Source organism: Caenorhabditis remanei, chromosome II (genome assembly GCF_010183535.1).
Source record: "Caenorhabditis remanei strain PX506 chromosome II, whole genome shotgun sequence".
NCBI lineage: Eukaryota > Metazoa > Nematoda > Chromadorea > Rhabditida > Rhabditidae > Caenorhabditis > Caenorhabditis remanei.
The window spans coordinates 17,538,471-17,560,947 of NC_071329.1; the positions used below are offsets into that span (position 1 = coordinate 17,538,471).

Sequence of the window (22,477 nt, forward strand, 5' to 3'; positions counted from 1 at the left end):
GAACAGAAATTTCTTGGGACTGATTGATTATATGAATGAAGTGAAAACGATCTGGACAATAATCTGTAACAATCACTTCTTCGCGTGTCGCTCGCCCATCATTCGGAAGAATTCTTCAACATTGGTGCAGGTCGGAGAGCTCTCAAATGCAAACACCGTTGCGAACAACAGTTGTCTGAAACAGTCTTGACGATCTTTCGTTGAGTTGGCAGCGACTCGCATAATTTGATGGGAGATCTGACGGGAATCCTCTTCGAAACTCTGGAATTATTGATTTTCTAAGGTGATTTATGAAATGAAAATCTCACAAATTGCGGTGTATTGATCGGTGAAATATTCGAAACATTTCCGATTTCAGAATCCATATCCATGTCGAAAACTCCCTGTTGTGAAGCTGATGGAGGGAATGCAGATGTCGATAGATCCATAAGAGGCATCAAATCACCAACTTCTTGAACGATTGGAACTTTTTGCTCGACTTTGATGGGGAAAGGTGTCGATTTTATCAGCGGAGTATTGATTTTACTGCTTTTAGACTGCGCAGCAATCATCAGACGCGGCTTTTCTTCAGTTTCATCTTCATTCGATTCAAATAGATCGATTGCTTCATCGCCATTTCCGTTATTTCCAGTATCTCGGTTCGAAGAGACTACAAAATCCGAATCGATTTCTTGTTGGCGCTCGAACCGGTCGTTGTCATCAGACATCGCTCCCAAATCCTCCTCTTCTTCTTGCCGAGATCCCTTTGGCGTTGTTTTCAATCGATTTTTCTTCGTTTTTGGTGTTGAAACAGTGCGACTCTTATCCAGAACATCTTCCGTCGACTTTCTGGTATTTCGACCCCTGGAAAAACAATGTAAATATACAGAATAAAAAGTACGAATCTTACAAATTTCTTGGTGTGTTTCGACTGTTTTTCGGTGTTTTAGAGGCATGTTTCGTTCGAAGATGAGCGTTTAAACCTGAATTTTGACTGAATCTGGAGCCACAGACGTCACATTCGAACGGTCTTTCTCCAGTGTGAACAACTCTATGAACATTGAGAGCTGAAAAACAGTCAATATTATATTTTCTCAAAACTATTCTGAAATTGTACCGGAATGATGGACGAATGATTTTTGACAAACTTCGCACTCGAGTTGTTTAGCTGGATCGGTCATCTGGGAAGAAGTTGAGCTATTGCTGAAAATTTCACAAATTTTTCAAAAAATATGAGAAAACTGGGAAAAAACAACAAATAAGAGATATCAATGAATTAAAAATGACTAAAATTGAGATATATATGATATATTGGGATAGAGTGGCAAGAAATAACGAGTGTCTTCAACAGAAAAGGGAAATTTCGGTTGTTGAATTGAAAAACTAAAGCAGTCAAACCGTATTGGAGTTTGGACAGGGAGTTTTGAGTATAAAAGTGCATAAAAATCAAGAAAAATTAAACAAATTTCTACGGAAAGACATTCACGATCGAAAAGTTCTCATTTTTGCGAGATTTTTGCAGCGAAATAATAATTTTATTCTTTTTTTGAATAAAAATCAATATTTTCTAACTTTACTAGTCGATGTTAGCACAAAAATTAAATGAGAATTGTTATATTCGTTCCTTTTTCAGAAAAAATGTTAAATTTTTTTTCGAAAAATAAAAAAAATGCAATCGTCCACGAGGACTACACGATTGTCGGAGACTCGGCCGCGCAGTTCGGCCATGGTTCAAAAAGGCGCGAGTTTAAATTTTAGTTTTTCGGAAATTTATCAATTTCCAAGAAACACAGGGTCTAGGGGTGAGTAGTGAAATCGTATGCGCTCCACTAGACATTGGCGGCAAATTCAAATTTTAATTTTTTTCAATTCGAAGTTAAGCGTGGCAGTTCGATACGCAGCTTAATCGACCACTTTTTGAGCCGATTTATGTCCGTTCTCCCGCATTTTTGGCCAGTTTTTCGACTGTCTCGCCTATTTTCAAGATCAATTCTATTAAATAAATAAATAAAATTTTTAAATAAAAATATTATTTTGAATTTCGCGCTAAAATCTTAGCTGATTTCAGCGGAGCGCGTTTATTTTCACTACTCATCCCGAGACCCTGTGAAGAAACAAAAACCTAGACAACTATGGTCATGTTCAAAATACAAGAGTGTTGTAGTAACTGTTTTATTAGAACTTTTACTAAATACAAGCAGTGTGTGGTTTCGAGACCGCTTCGAGAAATTTCTCGAGAAATGTCTCGAGAAATTTCTCGAAAAAGTATCGAGAAATTTCCCGATAAATTTTCTCGATACTTTCTCGATACTTTCTCGAGAAATTTATCGAGACGTTTCTCGAGAAAGTATCGAGACTTTTTTGATCACAAAAGTATCGATACTTTCTCGATACTTTTCTCGAAAAATATTGGTATCGAGACCCGGAGTTTCGATAATTTCCCGATAAATCAGAGAGTTTTCAGTGTGTTTTGAAACCGGACGGTTAGAAACCGAACATTTCACAACTGTTCGTTCTTTTGAAATTTTGGTACCAATCTGACAACCAGGGTTCGACTCCCGCTCGTGGCAGAACATTTTTGTTTTTTGTTTTTGAAATTTTGGTACCAATCTGACAACCAGGGTTCGACTCCCACTCGTGGCAAAACATTTTTGTTTTTTGTTTTTGAAATTTTGGTACCAATCTGGTTCTGAAATGGCTTGGAACCAAAAAGCAAAAAGTAAAGTGAAAAAAGTTTTGCCACCGGAGAGTTGGGGACCGATCTCCGGTTGTCAGATTGGTACCAAAATGTCAAAAACAAAAAAACAAAAATGTTTTGCCACGAGTGGGGATCGAACCCCGGTTGTCAGATTGGTACCAAAATGTCAAAAACAAAAAACAAAAATGTTTTGCCACGAGTGGGAGTCGAACCCTGGTTGTCAGATTAGTACCAAAATGTCAGAAACAAAAAACAAAAATGTTTTGCCACGAGTGGGAGTCGAACCCTGGTTGTCAGATTAGTACCAAAATGTCAGAAACAAAAAAACAAAAATGTTTTGCCACGAGTGGGGATCGAACCCCGGTTGTCAGATTGGTACCAAAATGTCAAAAACAAAAAACAAAAATGTTTTGCCACGAGTGGGGGTCGAACCCTGGTTGTCGGATTAGTACCAAAATGTCAGAAACAAAAAAACAAAAAAGTTTTGCCACGAGTGGGGGTCGAACCCTGGTTGTTAGATTGCTACTAAAAAGTCAGAAACAAAAATTTGTGAAATATCCGGTTTCTAAACGATGGTTTCAAAACACACTGAAAACTTTTTCACTAAATACAACTTCCCGGGAAAAGTATCGAGACGTCTCGAAAGTATCGAGAAAGTATCGAGAAATCACTCAAAATTTCTCGAGAAAGTATCGATACTTTCGAGACGTCTCGAGAAAGTTTCGAGAAATTTTCGAGAAATTTTTCCCGGGAAATTTCTCGATAATTTCTCGAAATGGGCTAGTATCGAGAAAGTCATATCGATACTTACACACTGAATACAAGTGTTAATTACATACATACACAACTGAAAAAGTGATTTGTTCTCAAACGAAAAAACCGGTTTACAAAAATTAACAGGAAAAACAAAAACATTATTTAAAAAACATGATAGTTATAGCTTTGACCGCTTCTCCAATGTCAGTTGTCCTGGGTTGAACTGATTGATTTTCACTCGGGACTTGAATCGCGATAACAATTTCTGCTTGATTTTTAGTATCTTCTCCGAAGAGTGATGTCCTTGTCCCGTCACAATCAACAAATCTAAAAGGAGATTGGTAAGGATTGTTTAGTTTATAATTAGCCAATTAACCAATTAATTAAACTTACCTTCTATGTGACCTTTTGCTTTTACCATCTTCTCCACATACTTCACTGCTGCTTCCGCCGTCATTCCATGCAAATCTAGCTCATGTTTTAATGAGTAAATTTCATTCCATTCAATCACTTTGTTATTGATTTTCTCGTAGATCAACTTTTTTTCTTTTTTGGACAGATTATTGTTAAGCTTTTCCTGGAATACAAAAAATCAAAAGTAAATTAAGCTGAATTTTTTAAACTTACATAAAGCCTGTCGATATCGGAGAGAAGTGTCAATCTTGCGACAGTGTATGCTTTGTTGTGCAAGGTTATCGACTTTCCAAATGGACTGGTGGTTCCTAGGCTTCCGTGACTTTTTGCAATTTTTGACATTTTTTTGGTTTTGCAATCTGAAAGTTGAAATTGATGAGGTCACACTACACCTATTAGCACGACACGCTTCTTAAACCGCGCTCTACCGAAACCGAAGAAAACTGTGGGAAATTGAGAGACGCAGAGAAAAAGAGAAACTTCTCAAGGACATTTCGGTGGAGCGCCGTTGTAAGAACTGTGCCGAGCTAATATTGAAACATGGTCAGCAGAAAGGAAAATTGAGGAATTATCGGAAATTCGGGAAAGAGAAAAAGAAAGACAAATTATTGTGAGATAGTATTTAGTATTGTCGAAATAAAAAAAGTGATACCCGGGTGTTTGCGGACTCAATGCAAAATTATTAAAATTAGCATTGGGTCCGCAAACACCGGGTATCACTTTTTTTATTTCGACAATATTACCAAATGACACCGACTTACAACCATGAGAATATGACCCCACGTGTCTGTCTCACCTTCCCATTCTGCTTGTTTCTGGAAACGTCTCTCCAGAATCACACTATTTGTATCTTCCGTCACTGGTTCCTTGCAGTGAGAATATGGACGTCTTTTGAATTTTATTCAGAATGTTTAGTTTGTCTGAAAACGGTTCACCATTGTAGGAAATTTCTACTAAATATTTTTTGAAATACATTATTTATTGATAAGTTTAATAGGAATCATAAAACCAGTAAATGTGAAATTAAGGAAGATTGAAATGTAATTTTTGTACATGTTCAAGAGATCTATGTATACTCTTCTCCTCTTGAGTTATTGCCTGACCACACGGAAATAACATACTTCTGAATCCAAATCCGGGTACTTTGAATTGTTAATTTTTTCCAAATGAGTACAGAGCAGAGTTGCATGGAAGTGAAAATCCTTTATCAGGAAGTCGGAAGTCGGAAGTGAATTTTCTTATCCGGAAGTCGGAAGTGAATTTTCTTATCCGGAAGTCGGAAGTCGGAATTCCATGCAACTCTGGTACGGAGCGTACAAATTGATCTGACTCCATATTTTTTTTTGCTGATTTTGCACAGGATTATTTATTATGTGTCTCTTACTTGGAATCTCTTCCTGATCCTTCATATTTTTGACTTGTGCGGGGCTGAATTTTTCGGGATTTGTGGGATTTCCTACCGAGAATCCTGATCATCAACTTTTCGACTTTGAGCAAATCTTGATAAATATGCCACCTTCCACCCTCATAATTACTAAGCCCTCCTTTTGTTCACATATTTTCGTATTGTGTCAGTGACAATCTGTTCTTCAATCTACTAATTTTTGTGAGTCTTTTCCCTGCGTGACCGTATTGTGTGACCTAACCTCAGTCAATAATTTAGTAGTGGTGAGACAGAGATTTTATCGATCGATGGTTGTAAACTTGCTCTGTTGAGGACAACATTTCCCAGGATAGTGTAAACAATATGTGAAGATGTATTGCGTTTCTAGGTCATTCTATATCCGGGAACTCACTCAGTTACCCCTCTCATCATTCTTTCTCATTTACCCTTTTTCTTCTGTTCTTTCTCACTTACTCAATCTTTCTTATTACAGATTACGATGTGTTCAAGCAGCAAGACTACTGTAACAAGAGCAGCTCATCGAGCCAAACGAACCGAATAGGAACGGAATAGAGTCCACGGGTTGAACGATGCATTAGACACTTTGAAAAAACACATCCCGGTTCTTGAGCACCATAAGAAATTGTGTAAGGTCGATACGTTGAGACTGGCGATGTGAGTTATTATTGATTTTTGTTACCCCTGCTCATGCTTTAATTTCCAGAAACTACATCCATACTCTGCAACAAATGTTGGAAAGTGATAAAGAATCAACTCTACAGGAACATGCACGCACACTGCAGGAAGGATTATCATACCAAGCAATTTTGATGTTGGAAAAGTCGTTGAATCTTCCTGTCGAAGTGGATCCAGTTGTGACTTCTCACAGTTCTTCTTCATATTCATCGACGCCTTCTTCTTCCACTTCACCACAGTATTCACTGGACAAATGGGTTTATATGGACAATGGTGTCTGGGTCCAGTCGGGTGTCCCGGTTCCACAGGATCTTCAGACACGCAAAGCAGACTGGAAACCAGTGCACAGTTTCTCAATATCCCATTTGTTGAGAGAAAAGATGATGAATTAAAAATAAGAACACGTGGATTGTTGTCAATGAGCACTGTCCTAAATCCTTCAAATTTAACTTTAATGGTTTCTATTTCTATTGTTTTTTAATAAACAATCTTTTTTAAATGTGTTGTCTCAAAATCGCAGTTCCGCTATACCGTAAGAAATGGGAAACAATTCGGATGTTAAAATGCATCATCCACTCGTCCTGTAATTCTGGCTCCACGACATTTTGTAACTACGATATTTGAAATGTTGAAAACTTTTGTCGAATCATAAGATGAAGTAGTTTATTTGAAACAATTAATAAGAGCAATCAGAATCACAAAACAATAAAGAGAAAGGATAAATTGATCGTATGAATAAAGTGAACAAAATCTGGTCAATAAGCTGCAATGATCACTTTTTCGCGTATCGTTTGCCCATCATTCGGAAGAATTCTTCAACGTTGGTGCTGGTGGATCAAGTTCCTTCTCTTCTTCATCATTTTCCATTACTGGAGTTGTTTCCTTATCATCATTATTTTTCTTCTTTACCGATTCGTCCATGGCTATTTGCAGTTTTTTTCCTTGAAGATTATGGACGCGTATCATATGTTCTCTCTGATAACTTTTCCGGCTGAAAAAATCTACTGTATCAAAGAAAACTTTATCTCATTCATTGCGTGTCCTTCCCACAAATCAAACACTGTTCAGGCGAGCTGTGACTTCTCATGTGTTCATTTAAGTTGTACGTGCGTTTGAATGTCATCCCACAAACTCCACACTCGAATGGTCTCTCGTCTGAGTGAACAGCTAAGTGATGTTTCAATCCGGCTGTACAACAACCTTGGTATGCGTACGCATTTGGGTATGCTTAAGCGGGAGAAGAGGGCAGGTAGCTGTGGGAAGGACAATGAATAGTGAGGACTGTGCAAGAGAGAACAACGCGCGCGTCTTTACGCGCGTTGTTGTCTCCATAGCATCTTGCACAGCCCTCACTATTCATTGTACTTCCCAACGCTGCCTACTGAGTGGCGACCTTGTCTTCTGCTAATCGTTTTCTCATTCCTCCATACATACCATTTTCAAAAGTGTTCTTTCCAGATGAGTGCTTCGACGAAAAGATTCAAATGCAAGGTTTGCAGAGAAGCCTTCGAGTTCCCTTACAGTAAGTTTGAAAACTCGGAAATAATAGAAATTAATAAAACTTCAGGACTGAAACTTCACTCAGCTGTTCACTCAGAGGAAAGACCGTTTAAATGTGAGACTTGTGGAAAGGCGTTCAAACGGACGTACAACTTATATGAACACATGAGAATTCACAAGAAAAATACTGGGAAAAATGAAAACACGACGATTCCCGTAATCGAAAATGACGAAGAAGAGGAGGAAGAACTTGATCCAGCGCCTGAGCCAAAGCCACAACTTCAGAATATTGATTCTAAGAAACGAAAGTTGGCTAGTGATTCGGAAAAACCATTGGCGAAAAAAGTTAAAGCTGAGGATTCACGGATACTTCGTTCTCAACGAAACAAGCGAGTAGATCTGGATGATTCTCAGTCATCTTCGGCTCATATGAAAGCAGTGGAAGAGGAACCAATCGAGTTTGAAAATCAGTCAGACGAGACACCGAAAGCAATGCCTCTGGAGGATCAGAATGGACCTCAATCAGCAATGCAACCTATTCCCATGTCTCAGAATGCTGTGGGATGCCTGGACGAACTGGAAAAAGCTATGGACGAATCCGTAGAGAAGAAAAATTTGGCCGTAATGGTAAATGATGATGTAGAGAAGGAAGTGAAGGAGGAAATGTATCCAGTGCCTGAGCCTAAACCACAACTTCAGAATATTAATTCTAATAAGCGAAAGTTGATTGGCCATTTGGATAAGCAATTGGCGAAAAAAGTGAAAACTGAAGATACAACCGATCATACACGGAAACTTCGTTCTCAGCGAAACAAAGGTGTGGATCTGGATGATTCTCAATCGTCTTCAGCCCATATGAAAGCAGTGAAACAGGAAGCAATTGAGTTTGAAAATCAGTCGGACGAGACACCAAAAGCAATGCCATTGGAAGATCAGAATCAGTCTCTGTCAGCAATGCATTCTACAGTATCCATGTCTCAGAATGCTGTGAGAATTCATAAGACGCTGCTTCCACAGCAGGGATTCTTCAAAGCTAGTCCAAAAACGCATTTCCAGAATTCAAACGGCACTGTGTCGATGAACCCGGTGCCAGTAGTCCAACAACAATCTGTAAGTATTTTGTCAAGATTCTCTCGAATCCGACTCTCAAAGAAATCAATAAAGATGTACTCTCATTTCAGCCACCAAACTTCGATGAGGACTCTCGTCAGATCTCCCATCAAATAATGCGAGTCGCTGCCAACTCAACGAAAGATCGTCAAGACTGTTTCAGACAACTGTTGTTCGCAACGGTGTTTGCATTTGAGAGCTCTCCGACCTGCACCAACGTTGAAGAATTCTTCCGAATGATGGGCGAACGACACGCGAAGAAGTGATCATTGCAGCTGATTGTCCAAGTACTAAGAAATTTCTCTTGTTTTGTTTTGTTTTCCTGATTCCTTTCAATAATTGTTTCAAATAAAAAGCTTCATTTTACGATTCAGCAAATGTTTTCCACAATAGAACAACAACATAAAAAAGTAACAAATAAACACATTCCGTCTGCTAAAAGTAAGAATTTTGCTGTCTTATGGAATGATCGACTATCTCCGACCGACCGACCATCTATCTGTCATGTCACGTAAGAAAGGAAACCCTGAGAACCTGATCCAATCTATTGCACATTGACACAATTGATGACGTGGCAGGTGGCATCTGATCCGTCTCCTTCTCTCCAGAACACCATTTCCTCATTCTCCCCTCATTCCTTCCCCACTCAATGCCTCACGCACTCTCCTATCCTGCCCTTCAATCTGTGTTGGAGTATTTGGAGATTGAAAAACGGTAAGTCGTCTTGGATGTTTAAAAAAATAAAAGTTTCCCCGATAACTATAATTTCAGAATCCATCTCACATCCCGTAGCAAATTCCTTCAACGAATCGATAAGGCAATACCTGTCCGTGCAAATCGCTTTTATATATGGGAAAACATTTTGAGTCTGGACAGTTACCGATTCTACGTAAAACCTAAACAGTGGACCAACAAGAATGGAAAGTTAATGATGAGTTATTTAAAAGGAAGATCAAGTGTTAATGTGGATGTGGCTGTCTTTAACACAGTCAAGTCTTCTCAAGATATTCCAGTGAAACTTGACTTGACAATCAACAGATTGAAAACTGTCTACAGTAATCTGGAAGTATTGATTCCAATGATCAATCCACGCAGCCTTCCACTCGCAAATCTTTCCATGGTAATCGAGGAGCCCACTAATGTCGACCATGGAATAGTGCATTCCGCCAAATATGTCTATTTTGGTACACTGGATGATTTGATCGGTCTTGAGAAGCTTAAGACCAGAAGTGTGCGGTTCCGATTTCTAAACACAACTGATGTCATAGGAATCATAAGATACTGGATCAAAAATGGAAAAGAAGTTGGGACAGAGTTTTCATAGCTTATTCCAGAAATTCTAATCTCAGGGAAGTGATGGCTGATTTACAAGAAGAATTCAACAGGGCTAGAGATTATTCGGAGGAAATCAATGAACAGTAAGCTGTGTCTTGTATAGAAACATTTTCTAATTATTTATTTATTTTCAGTTTCTTGACTGGTTTCTCCATTTCGTTGAGCTCTACTTCGAAACTTCTTGTCTATGGGATTGAAAAAGTTGTGGACGAGTTGGTCTTGAAAGTTATGTGATCTAGTACGTTAATTACGTTAACTGAAATTTCATTAACAATTTTTTTTCTCGTTTTTCCCACCCTCCCTTAATTTACCTTGAAAAACACCATGTGCTACAGAAATCTGAACATGTATGCCAACAACATTTAAATTTGACAAATAAACACCAATTATTTGCTCAAAGTGAGCGATTTCTGGCACAGTTCTTTCCACAAATCAGTGCCGAATTGTTTGCTGTCTTCTGGAATGATCGACTCAAAATCCGCGACGGTTTTCAGATCTGCCATGCATTTTTCCTTGAGCTTGATCATGTTATACTTCGCAGCAGCGTGAAACTTGACTTTCAACGGTTGCTTAGATCTGTATAAATAAAATTCTTCACATCTGGCTACGACAGACGCTGCATCGTACATATCAACCAACTTCAGAATATCATCGATCGTGTCTTCTGAAAAACAAGCAATACTATTATCATTAATGACACAAATTACCATCTACAGCTGGCATCGCATAGATTACTTCCAGAAATTTATGGAAAATATATGGGTCAATGTCTTTCAGCTCGATTTCTGATTTCTTCGATTCGTCGAAATTTCCGAAAAAGAGAGATTCAAAGTACGATGACTGGGAAGCAAGATACTGGAAACAGAAATAATGTAACTACAGGGATAGTTTTCATTAAAATACCTTCTTATTGACAAAGAATTTCTCATTCTTCACAATCAGCACAACATCCGAATATTTCTTAGTCGATTCATCATCGAAACTTCTCAATTTGCCAGTGATTCCGACTGTTTTATCGATTTTAACTGTTACTTCGATACCCAGATTTCCGTTCACAATATAATCGTCCAGTATTTCCGGAAAGAAGTTTTCGAAGAGTATAAAATAGCCTTCATTTGTTATTGATTTGCTTTTAGCAAGCCTCGCGGAATCGGCTTCTCCGTCTTTGAAGTATCTCATTTCAGCATGTGCATCAATTGAATAGCTTTCACCATCCTTAAGTTTGGCGTTAACAAGGTAGACATCTAGGCCTGTGGACAGTACCCTAATCGCAAATTTCCTGTAAAAAGAGATATTCCTTTTCAAATAAAGTTCTATAAACTCACCATGGAATATCACAATGAAATTCTTTCGCTGAATAATAGAATGTGTCTTTCTTCATATTTTTGAAATCTACGAACACATGCCTCATGATAAACGATTTCTCATCGTTTGACATTGCTGACGAGCGTCTGTAAATAAAACGTTTTTTTTCGAAAAGTTTGTACCGAAAAATCGAAAAAAAAGTCAAGAGAACTGTCAGAAAAATGAGTTTTTCGGAGGCAAAAGTTTTTTTCAAGGAGTCCCAGAAACCTGTATTTGAGTACAAAATTATAAAAAATTATGGGAAAAATCGAAAAATCACTATTTTTGTTACCTAGCTTCTGAAAATTTTCGAACGGTTTTTTCCAGACTTGATTTCCAAAAAAAAGTTCAAAAATTCAAAAAATTTTCAAAAACGGGACGAGAATATTTTCAATTTCGGCCCGGTCCGTGACAAGTTTGGTTTTTTCGAAAACTATTCGAAAAATGTTTCGCCGTAAAACCTCCGAAAAAACCGAAATCATTCAAAGTACTGCAGATGAGGCTACTGATTATACTAAGAAAGGAACGAATAATGTGATTTTAGTGATGTTTTCATAAATACATAAATAAAAATTTTAACAAAGAATTACAACTAAGAAGCAGAAAAAGCAATTATTTTCGAAATGAAACACTTCGACTCTTAAGAAAAGTGAGTAAAAAAGTACATGAAATTAGTGAATTTAAGAGAAAATGCAGAAAAAAAACAAACAGAAGAAGTTACTTAACAAGAAATGGGATATAACAATTAAATATCTTAGCCAGAAAAGAAGTGATTCGTTTTTCGAGATATTTAATAAAAGTCTTGTTGCATCGGGCGTCGGAAATTACGGCACAGTTTGGAAGAGTGTGGTCGGCTAATGGCACTGAAAACTTGACAATTTAAAATAGAATTTCAACAAAAAACTCACTGAAATAGATGTCAAAGACTGATTTATATTGATTGACGAGGGTTAGAGTATCAGTTGAGTGGAATACTTCTCCCCAGTGTTTTGAATTGAACCGATTCGGTTCAACCGAATGACGATCATTGGCTGAAATTCGAAATTGGAATCATGAAAATACAAATATCGCTCTGACTCACACTTCCGAGACAGGCGATTTTCTGATTTAGCTCTTTTTCACTATTGATTGGGTTATTTCCCTCGATAATCGATAATCTTTCATCACATTTTTCGACCAAATCGTTCAATTCGTAGAACTTTGCTTCTATTTTAATTTCTTCCAACTCCTCCTCTGAATCGGGAAGATCTATATCGTTCCCATAACAAATGGAGCTTAGAATGAGATCGAAATGTTTTGGTGAGCGATCGGCGAACACGAGATAAGCGGCATTCATCTGAAAATCACACAGTTTAAAATTCAAAAATAAAATTGCAAAATAACCTTTTCAGCCTTAAGTGCGAGTAGATTTTCACGCGCTTTTACAGTTAATGTCGTTCTCGCTGTTCTGAATATGATGCCGCCGATATTCAATTGCACTGTCATCGCTTGGCTATCGAAACTGAAAATTCAGAACTTTAAATTCAAATAAAACTTGAGAATAATCAAGAAGAACTATAAGGAGAGACTGAAAGTACATTTCGGGAGTTTTATTGTTTTTACACACTTTTTTCATATTTCTTGCACAAAAAAGCAAGCGGAAAAGTGAAAATTTCGGTTAAAAAACAAAAAAAATTTAAATATTCCTGCTCGTCAAATTAAATGCATTGTACGCAGTTGCATCGCAAATGCGTACTGTGCATTTTATTTCACGCGCAAAAGTACGGTAGCTCGCCACGTCATGCTGAAATTCTGTGTCATTTTTCATGTCTTTGACCTGAATTTTTAACTAATTTCAATGATTTTTAAAGCGAATTTTATTAATTGTTCAATTTGTTATCAATGTGGCATCAATTTATTACTTATTTCATGTGGAAAGTGTCAAAATAGGCTTCGATTCAAATTTCTTCGAGTTTTGCTCTTTTCCACTTTCGACAAGCTTCAATTCCGTTTAAAATTTCTAATTTTTTCTCTCACAATGCCAATTTTTGCAAGCTTTTTCTTGAGTATTCATCGAAAGTTTCTAAACTGTCTTTAATTTTTCCTTACCGTTTTTGTTGTTGTTGTTGTGAAAAAATTTAAATTTAAAATTTTCTAGAATTTGAAGCAACTCATCACCATAAAGGATGTCTGCCGCTAAAATTGAATACAGCAGTGAAAAATTCTCCATTTCCGCGAATACGGACACAATCGAAACGAAGACAATCAACAGATTGACATGGTGAGGCTAGGGCAAAATATAATGCCTGCAACTAATGAAATTTATAGAAGAAAAATTTCAGCATTTGGAGAGGAAAGGTTATTGATAATAGACAGTCAATCAAATACTCGTGGCAGTTCGACTGGAAGGAGTGTGATGAAGATATAGATGGTTTCGTGGGACATATCCAAGTCAAACGACCAACTGTTTCTGCCACCGAAAATGTCCGATTCGATGTCGAGCTGCGGAGACGGAATCAAATTATTGAGAAAGTTATCGTGAATGTCAATTCTTTTCCTGCGCCTGACGTTGCATTCGATTACTGTTTAGTACCAGTGTATGCTTTAGAAGACGAATTTTCTCTCGAAGAAATGTTTCTTCCATCTGAAAAAACCGATGCAGTTCTTTTAGTTGATGGAAAGAAACTTCATGTCAATAAAGCGGTAGGAATATTCACATTTTCAGTAAATGCAAAAAGAACAAGCCATTTTTCAGTTTCTCTCATTCCATTCTGATTACTTCACTGCTCTATTCTCATCGAAATACAAGGAAGGGCAATTGGATGAAATTCCAATTGAAGATGTTTCATTCGAAGATTTCGGACTTCTGCTTAGTACTATCTATCCAGCTAGTGTGTTTCCGACTGGTTCGCTCCTTTTTTTCAAATATCTGGAATAGAAAACAAAATATTTCAGATAAAACTGTCGAAAAACTACTGGAATTGGCCGATCGGTTTTTGATTCCATCAGTGATTCGTCATGCCGAACATCATCTTCTTCGCAACTCTGCAATTCAACACGAGAAAATGATTTCGTTGGCGGATAGATATAAAATGAAGAAACTTCTGGAGAAGTCAATCAGAGAAATCAGGAACATTGAGGATGTAAAGAAATTGAAGCAGACCGCGGAGTTTAAACAATTATCAAAAGACACGAAATTGATGATTCTCGATGAATTATTGAATTAATTGAATTTTTTTGTCCTCTCGTTTTCTATTGTTACCTCTTTAAAAAATGTTGTCAACCGTTGTTACTTTGTCTGTCAATTTATCACACTCTTTACCACCTTTTACAGTTTTTCTTTGCTCACTTTCTTCTTTTTTCCAAGTTCACTTTCTTGTCTTTATAAAACTCATTTTCAAAAGCAAAAAAAATTAATCGAACATGTTTCATTCAAGAAATACCTTTTTCTTCATATTCAAGATTTATGGGGCTATTCACCTCCAGAAGAAAACGTTTTTTCCTCGATTCATTTACCGGAAAAACGGGGAAAAAAACTGTTTTTTCCGGATGTGAATAGCACTATTATTGAGTGACTATCCTTCAGAAACCGATTGATTTTCAGTTTATAATGGGGCTATTCACCTCCGGAAAAAACGTCTTTCCATCGATTCATTTACCGGATAAAAACTGTTTTTTTTTCTATTTTTCGCCGTGTTTTCCAGCAAATGAATTGAAAGAACAAACGATTTTGCAGAACATGAATAGCCGTATTTTGGTCCTATTCTTGGCAAGAAAAAAACGTTTTTCGCTGCTTTTTTTTCGATTCACGGAACCAGAAAATCAGCGAAAAACTCTTAATTTTTCGTTGATTTTTAAACGTTTTTCGCTGGTGTTTTTACCGTTCGCTTCGAGACCTGCGGTGTCGGAAAAGGCATGTGCCAGCGAAAAAGAGTTTTTCGCTACTTCTTTCCGATTCACGAGAAAAGGGAAATCAGCGAAAAACGAAAAATTAAGAGTTTTTCGCTGATTTTCTGGTTCCGTGAATCGAAAAAAAGCAGCGAAAACCGTTTTTTGCTTGCCAAGAATAGGCCCATTAAAAACCCCAATGAAGTTTCAAAAGTTTCATATGGCCTAACTTTTTAAATTCCAGAATTTCAAGCTCCTCATCATCATAAACAATGTCTATCGATAAAATTAAATACAACAATGGACATTTAAATGTATCCGCTAACACGGATACAATCGAAACTAAGACAATCAATGGATTGACATGGTAAATCTCGTGTAAAATAAAGCGTCTGAAACTATTACCCATCCGCGGGTGGCTGACCACTCGCTCAAAGTTTGGCCCGGGGTCGCGGAGTGGGTCTCGTTGCGGAATTTCGATTTACGGCGGCTCTTGACCGTACTTTAGCCATAAAAAAGTTTTATACTACGGTAGTCGCGTCGAGACCCACTCCGCGTCCCCGGGCCGAACTTTGAGCGAGTGGTCAGCCACCCGCGGATGGGTAATAATAATATTAAAAACAACTCTTGAGACAATTACCTAATTTCATTTATGAATTAAATTTGAAAATAATTTAAATGACAACAAATTTCAGCATTTGGAAAGGAAAAGTTATTGATAATAACCAGTCAATTAAATACTCGTGGCAGTTCAATTGGAATGGAATACTTGAAGATGCTGAGAGTTTTAGTGGCCATATTCAAGTGAGAAGAACAGGATTGTCACCAGTTGAAACGACTCGATTCGATGTCAAATTGACGAAGCAAAATCAAATTATTGACAAAGTGGTTGTTAACACTAATCAATGTTCTATTCCCGCCATTGCATTTGACTTCTGCTTTGTTCCTTCTTATGGCTTGAAGGAACAAATTTGCCTCGATGAGATGTTCCTTCCATCCGAGAAAACCGATGCAGTTCTTTTAGTTGATGGAAAGAAACTTCATGTCAATAAAGCGGTAGGAATATTCATATTTTTAGTAAATAGAAAAATTAATTAATTGTTCAGTTCCTCTCATTCCATTCTGATTACTTCACTGCTCTATTCTCATCGAAATACAAGGAAGGACAAATGGATGAAATTCCAATTGAAGATGTTTCATTCGAAGATTTCGGACTTCTTCTCAGTACTATTTATCCAGACAGTGTGTTTCCGACTGGTTCGTTTATTCTTTAAATATCTGAAATCGAATACAATTATTTTCAGATAAAACCGTCGAAAAACTTCTGGAATTGGCCGATCGGTTTCTGATGAAATCAGTGATTCGTCATGCCGAACATCATCTTCTCCGCAACTCTGCAATTCAACACGAGAAAATGATTTCGTTGGCGGATAAATATAAAATGAGAAAACTTCTGAAAAGGAAAATCAGTGATATCGGGTGCATTGAAGATGGAAAGAAGTTGAAGCTGTCTGCGGAGTACGACAAATTATCGAATGACGCGAAAGCGATGATTCTCGATGAATTATTGACCTAATTGAATGTTTTTGTCCTCTCGCTTTTTATTGTTTCCGTTTTTCAAATTTTGTCAAATTGTGTTGCTTTTTTTGCCTTTTCTTTATAAACCTCTCTTTCAAAAGCAAAAGGAAATTAATTGAACTTGTTTCATTCAAGAAAAACCTATTTCTTCATATTCAAGATTTATCGACTATTCTTCAGAACCCGTTTGATTTTCAGTTTGTAATCGGGCTGTTCAATTCCGGAAAAAATGTTTTTCTTTTGATTCATTTACCGGAAAAACTGGTTTTTTTCAGACTTGTCACGGGCCGGGCCGGGCCAAACTCAGGAAAAATCTCGGCCCGGCTCTTTTGAAACATTTTGAGTTTTTGATTTTTTTTTGGAAATTTTTGGAAAAATGTGAATATGTATGATAATTTAAGCATTTTTACTCTTATTTTCCGAAAAATTTTAAATAAGATTTGGTAAAAACGGGTTCCCATTTTTTGAAATCAAGAAAAATTTCGGCCCGGCCCGGGCCGGCACGATTTTAGACAAGACTGGTTTTTTTCTGCTTTTCGCCGTTTTTTCAGGCAAATGAATCGCTGGAAATTGTCTTTTTCCGTAAATATCCCCATTATAAAACCCCAATCAAGTTTCAAACGCTTCACAGCTAATAACTTTTTCAGTTCCAGAATTTCCAGCTCCCCATCATTATAAAGAATTTCTGTCGATAAAATTGAATACAGCAGCGAACAATTCAGAATTTCCGCTTATACGGACACAATCGAAACGACGACAATCAATGGATTGACATGGTAAGGCTAGGGCAAAATATAGTGTCTGAAACTAATAACGTTGAGAACAACTCTTGATAAAGAGGTTACCGTAGGAATTTAATTTTTAAGAAATATTTAAATGAAAATAATTTTTAAAAAAAAGACAAAGAATTTCAGCATTTGGAAAGGAAAAGTTATTGATAATAACCAGTCAATTAAATACTCTTGGCAGTTCAATTGGAATGGAATACTTGAAGATGTTGAGAGTTTTAGTGGCCATATTCAAGTGAGAAGACCCTTACTTTCACCAGTGGAAACGACTCGGTTCGATGTCAAATTGACGAAGCAAAATCAAATTATTGACAAAGTGGTTGTTAACACAAATCCATCTCCTGGTCCCTTCGTTGCATTTGACTTTTGCTTTGTTTCTTCCTATGGCTTGAAGGAACAAATTTGCCTCGAAGAGATGTTTCTTCCATCCGAGAAAACCGATGCAGTTCTTTTAGTTGATGGAAAGAAACTTCATGTCAATAAAGCGGTAGGAATCCTCAGACTTTTAGTTAACGCAAAAATCAATTCAATTTTCAGTTTCTCTCATTCCATTCTGATTACTTCACTGCTCTATTCTCATCGAATTACAAGGAAGGACAAATGGATGAAATTCCAATTGAAGATGTTTCTTTCGAAGATTTCGGACTTCTTCTCAGTACTATTTATCCAGATAGTGTCTTTCCAACTGGTTTGTCCTGGTTTTTTTTAGATATCTGAAATCGATAAAAAACTATTTCAGATAAAACCGTCGAAAAACTACTGGAATTGGCCGATAGGTTTCTGATTCCATCAGTGATTCGTCATGCCGAATATTTTCTTCTCCACATGTCTGAAATTCAACACGAAAAAATTATTTTGCTGGCGGACAGATATAAAATGAAGAGACTTCTGGAAAAGTCAATCGGACAAATCTGGAACATTGAGGATGTAAAGAAGTTGAAGCTGTCTGCGGAGTACAACCAATTATCGAATGACACAAAAGCGATGATTCTCGATAATATATCTACCTAATTGAATGTTTTTGTCCTTTCGCTCTCTACTGTTACCGTTTTTTAAATTTTGTCAAATTTTATTGAATTTTACCACCTTTTTTACTGTTTTCTGTTGTTGCTGAAATGTTTTCTTCATCAAACTCACTTTCACAAGCGAAAAAATTTATTCAATTTGTTTCATTCAAGACATATCTATTTCATCATGATGCAAAAATTATCCAGCTTTCTATTTTGCTTTCAGTTATCAAGAAATATCGATTTGTTTTTTTTAACTCCCCAGCGAACATTGACAGTGCTCCAAAATTTCAGCGATTTTAAGTTTGTAATAAAACCCGATAAACCTTCAAACGCTTAATAGATCAGAACTTTTCAAATTTCAGAATTTCAAGCTCCTCATCATCATAAAGGATGTCTGCCGATAAACTTGAATACAGCAGTGGAGAATTCCAGATTTCCGCTAACACGGATACAATCGAAACGAAAACAATCGACGGGTTGACATGGTGAGACTAGGGCAACATTGTATATCTGAAACTAATGAAATTGAAAACAACTCATGAGACAAAGAGTTTCATTTAGAAAAACAATTTGAAAAGATTTTGAATGAGAATAATTTTATAAAAATAAAAGAAAAAATTTCAGCATTTGGAAAGGAAAAGTTATTGATAACAAAAAATCAATCAAATATTCGTGGCACTTCGACTGGAAGGAGTGTGATGAAGATATAGATGGTTTCGTGGGACATATCCAAGTCAAACGACCATTTATCGAGAAAAAAATTCGATTCGATGTCAAGCTGAGCAGACGGAATCAAGTTATTGAGAAAGTTTTCGTGAATTCCGATGCATACCATACGCCTATCGTTACATTCGATTATTGTTTAGTCCCAGTGTATGCTCCAGAAGACGAATTTTCTCTCGAAGAAATGTTTCTTCCATCTGAAAAAACCGATGCAGTTCTTTTAGTTGATGGAAAGAAACTTCATGTCAATAAAGCGGTAGGAATATTTACATTTTCAGTAAATGCAAAAATCAAGTGGTTTTTCAGTTCCTCTCATTCCATTCTGATTACTTCACTGCTCTATTCTCATCGAATTACAAGGAAGGACAAATGGATGAAATTCCAATTGAAGATGTTTCTTTCGAAGATTTCGCACTTCTTCTCAGTGTTATTTACCCAGCTAGTGTCTTTCCGACTGGTTTGTCCTGTTTTAAAGATCTGAAATTGAAAACAAAATATTCCAGATAAAACCATCGAAAAACTACTGGAATTGGCCGATCGGTTTTTGATACCGGAAGTTTTTTGTCATGCCGAGCATCACCTCAGCCGTCACTCTGCGATTCCACACGAGAAAATTATTTTGTTGGCTGACCAGTATAAAATGGAAAAGCTTTTGAAAAAGGTCGTTGGGCAAATCGGGAACATCGAAGACGGAAAGAAATTGAAGCAATCTTCAGAATATGAAAAGCTGTCAGATCACGCGAAAGCGATGATTCTCGATGAATTATTGAATTAATTTCATGATCTGTTGTTTTTCCTACTGTTATCATTTTTTCACACTTTGTTAACTTCTAATTTACTATTGATTTTTGTTCGATTTCACAAACTTTTTTATTATTTTGTTAGTGTCATTCCTTTTCATTGTTGTTTTTTTATCATTTGATTTATCCAATAATAGATTGTTTTTTAAACACTAAAAGTTTATATTATGAATTCATTTTTATCTGTGCATGGGAAGACCGCGCCGCACTCGCGCGGCGGCCACGCCCATTTTTTGCGACAGTGTTCAAAAATGGAACGCAGCGTTAAAATGGGAGTGGGCGTGGCCGCCGCGCGAGTGCGGCGCGGTCTTCCCATGCACAGATAAAAATGAATTCATAATAGTTTCACAGGGATGTGCTTCGTCGCACAGCGGTTGGCATGATGACAAAAACAGACTTGGTTGAGTGCCAAATTCAAGTTTAAAGTGTGGTTGTCGTATCTTTTAATGAAAAACGCGACGCGCACGCAACGCAACCGGAGCGGTAAATTCAAAACTTTTCGTTGCGGACCCACAGGGTCAAATTTTGTCCATATGAATTCAAATAATTTTCCCGCGAAACCGGAAGCTCAGTGAAGCGCGTATGCACATGACTTGGCAGATTATAATCGACTGCCAAGCGAGTCGCCGATCAGCAAAATGCGACCCGCATGCGGGACTTATAACGTGGACACAGTAAGACGAACGATAGGGAGTCAAATTTTTCGAATGAATTCCATTTTTCTCGCTATTTTCGAGAAAACTTCGCACAACAACTATCGAATTCATTAAAATAGAGAAAAATACAAATTTAATAATACACAAAAAAAATTTTTGGATATTTTTTTTTTGAATTTCGCGCTAATTTTTTTGGAGCGCAGTTGCTTCATATGGACATTCTGTGACCCTGTGCGGACCTTAGTTCTCGCACCCCTGTGTAGTTTTGATAGGGACATATGAATCACAATAATTCATTCTTTAGTTATACAACACAGAAGATATTAACATTGGTTCTGTTTGCAGTCAATTAGACCAAGATTAGTATTTCACCATCTGTTGGCTGAGGTTGTTTGTTGAGGGTGTTAAATGCTAATCCCAGACAACAATAATGAGAGCAATTAAGGAGAACAATAGATGACGGGCGATCAGATAAGATTGTCTCATTCAGTAGTCTCCAGACGTCTCTTCTCTCATTCTGTTTTTCCATTCCTGTGAACCATTCCCCCCGCTTCTAAATGGTGTCTATGACATATCTCTCCCTGAAAATTATCCTTCCGTATATGGATCCGAATACCAGGTAAGCCGTATCAGATATTAGCCCGGTATACTTTTTTACAACTGCGCTCTAGCGAAACCAAAGAAAATTATGTGCAAAATTGAAAGACTCAGAGAAAAAGAGAAATTTTCAAAAGGATTTCGGTAGAGCGCAGTTGTAAGAGCTGTGCCAAGCTAATAATCTTCAGATATCCCGTTCTCATTTTCAACAATTTTAGATTCAATCTCTGTCACAAGTGCCCAGCAATTTCACAAATCCTAAAGCATTTACCAGTGACAATAGATCACATTCAATTGGGCATCACAAATATCGTAATCAACGGTACAACCTATACACTTCATAGCCATGCAAACTCTGCACATGCTGTACCAAAAGACAATAATCATCAGCTAGTCGGAAAACATTTTATCCGTTTGTCTAGAGACGGTGAAGTAGTTGAGCGAGTGTTTCCAACCAAAAACTTAGCGACAGCTACTCAATACATGTATCGTAAATTTCTGAAAGATGGCAACTTTGTAATTGACACTTTATCCATCTTGGGTTATGGTGTACCCTCATTTCCGACGAGACTCAGAGTGAACAATTTGAAATGTCCGCGGCTTAGAACTTATGATTCCATCGACCAATTGGAACAAATTATATCTGATGATAGTTTTCCTGTGGAGTCAATCGAAATCACAATTGATGAATCAATTATCCATCACCCATTTATTCAAAATGCTCAAAAACTTATCATTATGGAACAAACAGAGTTCAACCGTCAGTTGGTTCCAATTCACAGAAATGCATACTTGAAAAATGTGGCTTGCTTTCGGTGGCAAATGATGCATTTGATTATTTTCTGGAAGGAAGGGAACTGTGCAGTCGGTACACATCTTGCGATGGAAACTACAGGCGGATTCGGGTTGGAAAGCATGCGTTTTCCCGTAGAAGATGAGTTAGTAGGCAGGAAAGCAATCATTAAAAACAAAATGTGAGTTAGTATATTTTTCAATCAGTTTCAAATTTCCACAATTTCAGGTCGAACCAGGATATGGAATGCATCAATGTCCCAATGGAAAACAATTTAGAGATCAACATTTATATCGAGCAGTTGAACCCGGAAAGAAACATTGTCCATTTTGAGGTTTACCCACACGGTTATGCAACTATTGTCTGATTTTTTTTTGTTGGTATTTTGATGACTGAATTTCAATGAATAAATTGATTCCCTCTTATATTAAAAATGTCACCACCTATCA

At 37.1% G+C, this 22,477-nt stretch overlaps 7 protein-coding genes across 7 annotated transcripts; 3 read left to right on the forward strand and 4 right to left on the reverse strand.

Annotated features, from left to right (window-relative positions):
- Positions 1-72: 72 nt before the first annotated feature.
- GCK72_007683 (uncharacterized protein) lies at positions 73-1,160 on the reverse strand (the record flags this gene model as incomplete). Its single annotated transcript, XM_053726370.1, has 4 exons — positions 73-261; positions 309-843; positions 890-1,046; positions 1,097-1,160. 4 exons carry the CDS (start codon positions 1,158-1,160, stop codon positions 73-75), a joined length of 945 nt encoding a protein of 314 aa, XP_053590564.1.
- Positions 1,161-3,611: 2,451 nt separating this feature from the next.
- Positions 3,612-4,189, reverse strand: GCK72_007684 (uncharacterized protein; the record flags this gene model as incomplete). The annotated part of the gene is made up of 3 exons (XM_053726371.1): positions 3,612-3,760; positions 3,827-4,010; positions 4,061-4,189. The coding sequence occupies 3 exons, from the start codon at positions 4,187-4,189 to the stop codon at positions 3,612-3,614; spliced, it is 462 nt and encodes a 153-aa protein (XP_053590565.1).
- Positions 4,190-7,385: 3,196 nt separating this feature from the next.
- GCK72_007685 (uncharacterized protein) lies at positions 7,386-8,803 on the forward strand (the record flags this gene model as incomplete). The annotated part of the gene is made up of 3 exons (XM_053726372.1): positions 7,386-7,449; positions 7,495-8,537; positions 8,609-8,803. 3 exons carry the CDS (start codon positions 7,386-7,388, stop codon positions 8,801-8,803), a joined length of 1,302 nt encoding a protein of 433 aa, XP_053590566.1.
- Positions 8,804-9,186: 383 nt separating this feature from the next.
- GCK72_007686 (uncharacterized protein) lies at positions 9,187-10,106 on the forward strand (the record flags this gene model as incomplete). The annotated part of the gene is made up of 4 exons (XM_053726373.1): positions 9,187-9,251; positions 9,309-9,773; positions 9,887-9,955; positions 10,007-10,106. The coding sequence occupies 4 exons, from the start codon at positions 9,187-9,189 to the stop codon at positions 10,104-10,106; spliced, it is 699 nt and encodes a 232-aa protein (XP_053590567.1).
- A 152-nt stretch (positions 10,107-10,258) lies between these two features.
- GCK72_007687 (uncharacterized protein) lies at positions 10,259-11,310 on the reverse strand (the record flags this gene model as incomplete). The annotated part of the gene is made up of 4 exons (XM_003107038.2): positions 10,259-10,536; positions 10,580-10,727; positions 10,776-11,151; positions 11,198-11,310. The coding sequence occupies 4 exons, from the start codon at positions 11,308-11,310 to the stop codon at positions 10,259-10,261; spliced, it is 915 nt and encodes a 304-aa protein (XP_003107086.2).
- A 623-nt stretch (positions 11,311-11,933) lies between these two features.
- GCK72_007688 (uncharacterized protein) lies at positions 11,934-12,701 on the reverse strand (the record flags this gene model as incomplete). Its single annotated transcript, XM_053726374.1, has 4 exons — positions 11,934-12,079; positions 12,125-12,247; positions 12,294-12,552; positions 12,600-12,701. The coding sequence occupies 4 exons, from the start codon at positions 12,699-12,701 to the stop codon at positions 11,934-11,936; spliced, it is 630 nt and encodes a 209-aa protein (XP_053590568.1).
- Positions 12,702-21,195: 8,494 nt separating this feature from the next.
- Positions 21,196-22,395, forward strand: GCK72_007689 (uncharacterized protein; the record flags this gene model as incomplete). Its single annotated transcript, XM_053726375.1, has 3 exons — positions 21,196-21,257; positions 21,454-22,209; positions 22,257-22,395. The coding sequence occupies 3 exons, from the start codon at positions 21,196-21,198 to the stop codon at positions 22,393-22,395; spliced, it is 957 nt and encodes a 318-aa protein (XP_053590569.1).
- Between the last annotated feature and the right edge of the window lie 82 nt (positions 22,396-22,477).